This window comes from Mirounga angustirostris, unplaced genomic scaffold (assembly GCF_029215605.1).
Source record: "Mirounga angustirostris isolate CCGP_5_RB_7025 unplaced genomic scaffold, mMirAng1.0.hap1 SCAF_1, whole genome shotgun sequence".
Classification (NCBI taxonomy): Eukaryota; Metazoa; Chordata; class Mammalia; order Carnivora; family Phocidae; genus Mirounga; species Mirounga angustirostris.
The window spans coordinates 44,959,721-44,965,720 of record NW_026991709.1 but is presented as its reverse complement, the minus strand read 5'-3'; the positions used below and the strand labels follow the sequence as shown (position 1 = coordinate 44,965,720).

At 34.8% G+C, this 6,000-nt stretch overlaps 1 protein-coding gene across 1 annotated transcript in view; it reads right to left on the bottom strand.

Annotated features, from left to right (window-relative positions):
- Positions 1-1,500: 1,500 nt before the first annotated feature.
- EPHA6 (EPH receptor A6) overlaps positions 1,501-6,000 on the bottom strand; it is an 833,569-nt gene continuing 829,069 nt past the window's right edge. Inside the window, exons 17-18 of the mRNA XM_064580423.1 lie at positions 2,839-2,988; positions 1,501-1,615 (exon numbers count right to left, since the gene is read on the bottom strand). Of these exons, the coding sequence (XP_064436493.1) occupies positions 1,501-1,615; positions 2,839-2,988 (265 nt within the window). The remainder of the gene's footprint in view (positions 1,616-2,838; positions 2,989-6,000) is intronic.

The following is a 6,000-nucleotide window of genomic DNA, read 5'->3' as shown; positions in this document are numbered from 1 at the left end:
TTAAATAATGATCTTTAGACAACTTGCTCTTTTTAAAATCTCTCTTTCTCAACACATCCTCCCTACTCTTCCAAACCCAGCACAAGAGCCATTCTATACTTTTACAGACGACAGCTGATTTTACAATTGAACTTACTCGTAAAGCAGCACTGTTTTTGATAAATTGACTCAGCTTAATTCACTGAAAAATATATTTGCCTTTTTTTGCAGCCTCTGAGACAATTATGACAACACACTTTAGCTGTGTTCACATTTTTATGTTATTGTGTTATGGGCCCAGTTGACACACAATTTATATATATATATATGCTCATGTGTTAGGTCTGTTCATATCCTCTTTGGAACATGCAGTGGCATACTTGTCTCTTGAAAGGTTTGGAAAACAGCTCAGCATGTTCATGTAACTTATTTTTTAGGAACAAAATATAAAGATTCTTAAACTTGCAAAATGCACCAATATCAGACAGTTAGATGTGTTTATTTTTTGCGGCACCATATAGCTATCATAAAATTGTGTTTAAATTAAATTAATTACTCTTTTTACATTAAATCTAAGGTGATAATCTTAGATCTTTTATTCAAAGCAATTCTACTGAAAATAACTAATTTTCTCAGTGCTTTGATAACTGCTTTTGGAAACTTGTGAAAATGAACCAAGGGAATAGACATGGTTTTTATTTCATGCTTCACTCAATGAAAGCCTTTAGAACACTGGATCCACTCTTGGTCTTTCTGTGGTGATCTTCATAAGGTAGGAGAGAAATATACTATAGTTAGTAAAACTTAGAAGGGAAAAGCCTCTAAACTACCACATACTATGAAATATGTAGGACACTATAAAGTTAATTTAAAAAAATAGACAAACCCAGCCTTAGAAGATTGAAAAGCACAGTATGTTTCTCCCTTTCCCTCCCTGATAACCCCCTTCTTAGGTGCAGTCACACCTGACAAGAATTCAACAAATGACATCATTGGTTATTTCTGCAAATAATTCTAACAACACCAGGCATCAACAGTTAAATAAAGTAACAATATGATCCATAGAGTTGAATATAATTATCTAAAAATATTCATGTCAGTTTGGAAGCTACTTGATCACAAAACATGAAAGAAAGGTCAACTATTTCTTTTTCATCTACCATCAAACTTTCTAAATACATCATTAAGGAAGCCGCATGTGGGCAAATTCCTTTGGGTTAAATTCATGAACACTTCGCAAATACTGTTGTACAAAGTTACAAATCCATGCTGAGTTATTTACCATTGTGTAGTGATAATCTGCAGTGGGCCGGGGTTTTATTTGCAGGTTATTCAGAGGAGCTATGAGGCATAATTTTAAAATCCAGGTTGGAAGCATAAACAAAAGGTGCGTGCCCGTAGTCTGAACAGGAGACTGCAGTTTGTGAAGTGATTTTTGGAGAATCAGAAGAAAGGGTAGTAGAGAGGATATCTTTAATTTTAGAAATGCTGAGGCACAAAACACAAGTGCTTGTAGTACTTTCATACATGAAATCCTTTCTCCTGTATGTGCATCATGTGTAAACGTAAAGTCTGTATACTGCTGACTATCCGTCTCTGGTGTCCAATGAGTAGGACTCCAATTCTTCTAATATCACTGTGAAGAGAGAGAAAAAGAGATAGAGTTGGGGGTGGGGGGAGAAACATTTAGATCTGGTAAGTATAGGAGATAGGAAATGAAGATTTACATAAGGTAAGTATGTACCATGTCAGATTTGCTTTATGAATTTAACAAAAATTGTATAGCTGGTAAAATGAGAGTTTAAGCAGAGATATAAGTGAACATCAAGACTTTGTTACATTTTTCTTCTCCCTGGTGCCAGATAATGTATCAAGTCTACCTCAAATTTAAGGATACAAAGAAAAATTTCAAATTCAGGTACCAACATAATGTTCAGACATTTCATAGACCTAAAGGGTATACAATTTTTAAAAAGACTTATTTATTTTAGAGAGACAGAGAGAGAAAGAGAGAGGAGGGGCAGAGGGAGAGGGAGAGAATCTCAAGCAGACTCCCTGCTGAGCACAGAGCCCGCCGTGGGGCTCAGTCTCACAACCCTGAGATCATGACCTGAGCCAAAATCAAGAGCTAGGTGCTTAACCAACTAAGCCACCTAGGTACCCCAGGCATACAATTTAGATAATGATATAACTTTTCAACAGTATTAGCAAAATAATAGAAGGTATAATGTGGACCTATGGTCATTCAATAATCTGAAAAAAATGCCGTTGTATTATGTTGAACTATATGAAATTGCCATCACTATTTCAAAATAATGGGAATTTCATATGATTCAACCAACTAGTTTTAGTATCTACTTTTTAAGCACATGTTGAACATTTTACTGCACCCAGGCAAGGAATAATTCTTGGGACAATGGAAAAATGTCCAACTTTAATAATATAGGGAAGGAGTTCTGAAATTACATGATAATGTATGATTACAATTATTACATTTGATGAAAGTAATAGGAATTGATTATGCAAGATTAGTATATGTGAGTCATAAGTAATTTGCCTAGGTAAACTGTGCTGATGTAAAAAGTCTAGGATGTGAATGAGAGTAATATGCATTTAAGAAAGCATTAACAACTTTTTAAAACAGCTATTTGAATTAAACATATTCTTCCAAAGGAAAATAGTTAAAGTGTAATGTCCAATTTCCACTAGAATGATAATCAGAAATGGTGAGGAAAGATGTGGAAATGCCATACTAGCGTTAGGAAATGTAGTTGAATCATGGTGTTCTTGATCCAGTATTTGAATTTGTAACCTCCTGAGTGGACTGCTAAACACAATAATAAACCTAGGACCACTTACTCAATGTTCATTCTTGAAATTAGGTCAAAAGTCGTAAACCCTGCTGCCATGAAGTTATTCTTATATTGCCCCATCTTTATAGAATCCAGCCAGTCACCGACTGTGACAAACAGAGGATATTCTGGAACTTCACAAGGGGATTCTGGCATTCTACAAGAAAAAACCCATGGAGACCATTTAAAAGTCAGATAAAGCAAAAAATACCCAACTTCCTTTTTTTTTTCCTTTTACAATATCCTTACCTCTAATGTTTTCATACTCCATTAAAAAAAATCTCTAATTTTTCCATTATATTCAAATCAGCTGCTTTTATCTGGTCAGTTTCACTTATCAGTTTACCTTTTTTCTGCTTTTTGCCACTAATTGGGTTTTATACTAGATATATCTTGAGAAAACCCATATCTTGCAAACTGCTATTTACTTTTTCCTCTTGCATAAAACTGTGTTTTCAAACCTGAGGAATAGCCCAGTCCTAACCCCCAAAGGACGGTAAGTAGCCACAGGCTCTTTACTCTTAGACTTTCTAACCTGTCACTGAATCCTTACCCTTTTGCCTTTTTTATATTTGCTATGATAGTCCCTTCTCCTTTTCACAGAGAATTCATTGGTCAAGCCTCTATTTATTTATTCTCAAACATTCAACAAGAATTTATTATTTATTAAAAAGTAATTTCTGCTGTTACAGACAGCCCAAAGCACAGATATTAATATGAAATTAAACAAAGCAAAATCAATGCAAGTTTGGGTTAACAAGAAAAAGGAACCCAGCGTTGATGGATCTTTTTTTTTTTTTTTAAGATTTTATTTATTTATTTGAGAGAGAAAGAATGAGAGAGAGCAAGCACATGAGAGGGGGGAGGGTCAGAGGGAGAAGCAGGCTCCTCGCTGAGCCAGGAGCCCGATGTGGGGCTCGATCCCAGGACCCTGGGATCATGACCTGAGCCGAAGGCAGACGCTTAACCATCTGAGCCACCCAGGCGCCCCACCAGCGTTGATGGATCTTAAAGTGAGTGATACAGACATCTGTATTTTTGTTCCTAATATCTAATGCAAAGGGCATTGCAGTTGGGGATATTTTTTGTAGGTTTTTTTTTGAGAGGGCTGGGGTAGGGGGGAGAGGGGCAGAAGGAAAGAGAGAATCCTAAGCAGATTCCACACCCAGCACAGAGCATGATGTGGGACTCGATCTCACAACCCTGAGATCATGACCTGAGCTGAAATCAAGAGTCAGACACTTAACCAACTGAGCCACCCAGGAGCCCCATATTTTTGTACTTTTAATATAAAAATAATATAAAGGTATTATTTTGGAAAGGCTAGCAGGTGTGTGTGTATTCATTACAAATACATACATATATATGTATGTGTGTATATGTACATATATATACATATATATACAGAATAGTTTTATGTAAGTTAAAGACAGAATAAACATGGAAGTAACCTTAGAAGTTATAGTAAAATTAACTAAGAATTGTGTATTTAACTGATTCTGGCAATAAATTATATTATTCTCCTTATAGAGATATATGAAAATTGTTAAAAAATATTTTATATGGTTTTACAAAATACCTGATAGTAAAAGTGCTTTTATAAGCATGTTATTAGCTCTCTGGGGTAATAAATACATCATTGAAAAATTATTAGGTCTAGAGTTTATATTAAATAGTAGAGCAGTAACCTTTTTTGTTCAGTATTTGAGTCAAATCTATTTTCTTTTTTTTTTTTCAAGATTTTATTTATTTTGACAGAGAGAGATACAGCGAGAGAGGGAACACAAGCAGCAGGAGTGGGAGAGGGAGAAGCAGGCTTCCCGCGGAGCAGGGAGTCCGATGCGGGGCTCGATCCCAGGACCCTGGGATCATGACCTGAGCCGAAGGCAGATGCTTAATGACTGAGCCACCCAGGTGCCCCCAAATCTATTTTCTAAGTAATGAAAAATATTCCCATTAGAAGTGAATCATTGAATTATTTTTATTAGAATATTGAAGATGAATCCAAATTTCATTTAGTTTTTAATTTTTTATAAAATTAAAGAATGGAAGAAGCCATAGAGACTTAACTAGATTCATAGTTTTAATATTCATATTTGGAATGCTTCAACATAATAGTATTTACCATTCATATATGAACTATTTCAGCTTTAACTAGAAACCAATAGCGTATGAAAACATATGATGAAACCACATGAAATCAAAATTCCTCCATTATGAAGCAGGATGGAGTATGCATGCTATATAACTCTGGTATTGTTCTGTTAAAATCATATGAGAATGGGAGTTAGGCTGTAAGGTTAGTGGATAAGGTAAAACATAAAAATCTCTAATAATCAAAATTACCCATAAAAATCCTTTAAATTACCCTTAAATCACCTGGCCCTGGGTCTTTAGAAACACAAAAGTCAGACATTCAGTGGCCATACAACTTGTACACACGCAACTCTTGAAGACTCTGAAAGGGACCCCTTGGAATTTTCAGGACAGAGTCCCCACTAAAGGCCTTGAGTTCATGTCTTTGGTTTTTCTTTGATTGCTACATTGACTTCCCTTTTTCTAAACTGGGGTCTAGTTGAAGATGGAGATGAAGGTGAAGAGAGATAATGAGGAAAAAATAGTTTTTTTTTTTTGCTTTTAATATATAATTCAAATTTACATAAATTATATGCATGTATCTTGTGACTACATAGTGGTCCATATTGAGTCTGGTAATCCTTAACAGTGGCTTGAATCCTTTTTACTAGTACTCAATTCTGTTACTGTATTTCCAATTTGGGAGGCTGTTAAAAGCTACATGCTCTTTTCTTGTACAATAAATTGCAATGCTATTTTGATTGTGGGCTGATTCATTCAAATTAATCATCAGACTGATTGATGATTTGACCCTAACAAAGATTAGTTATGTCCAAAGGTTGAAAACCTATCATAAATACTTTATTATTGCTATATTTGTTGTTTCCTAGAGATGTTCACGTCAATAAGTATTATAAAATAAGCAAAATCTCACATAAAATACAAAAAAATAAAGGAATCCACTGCAAACAGAGTTAAATAGGATTCTTAATTAGAGCATTTCTCCAAGTCTTCACTATTCTAATGTACAATGTGAACATACAAGAGGATTAGCAATAGCTTCTACATTATTTTTCTAAATTATCTGAGCAGT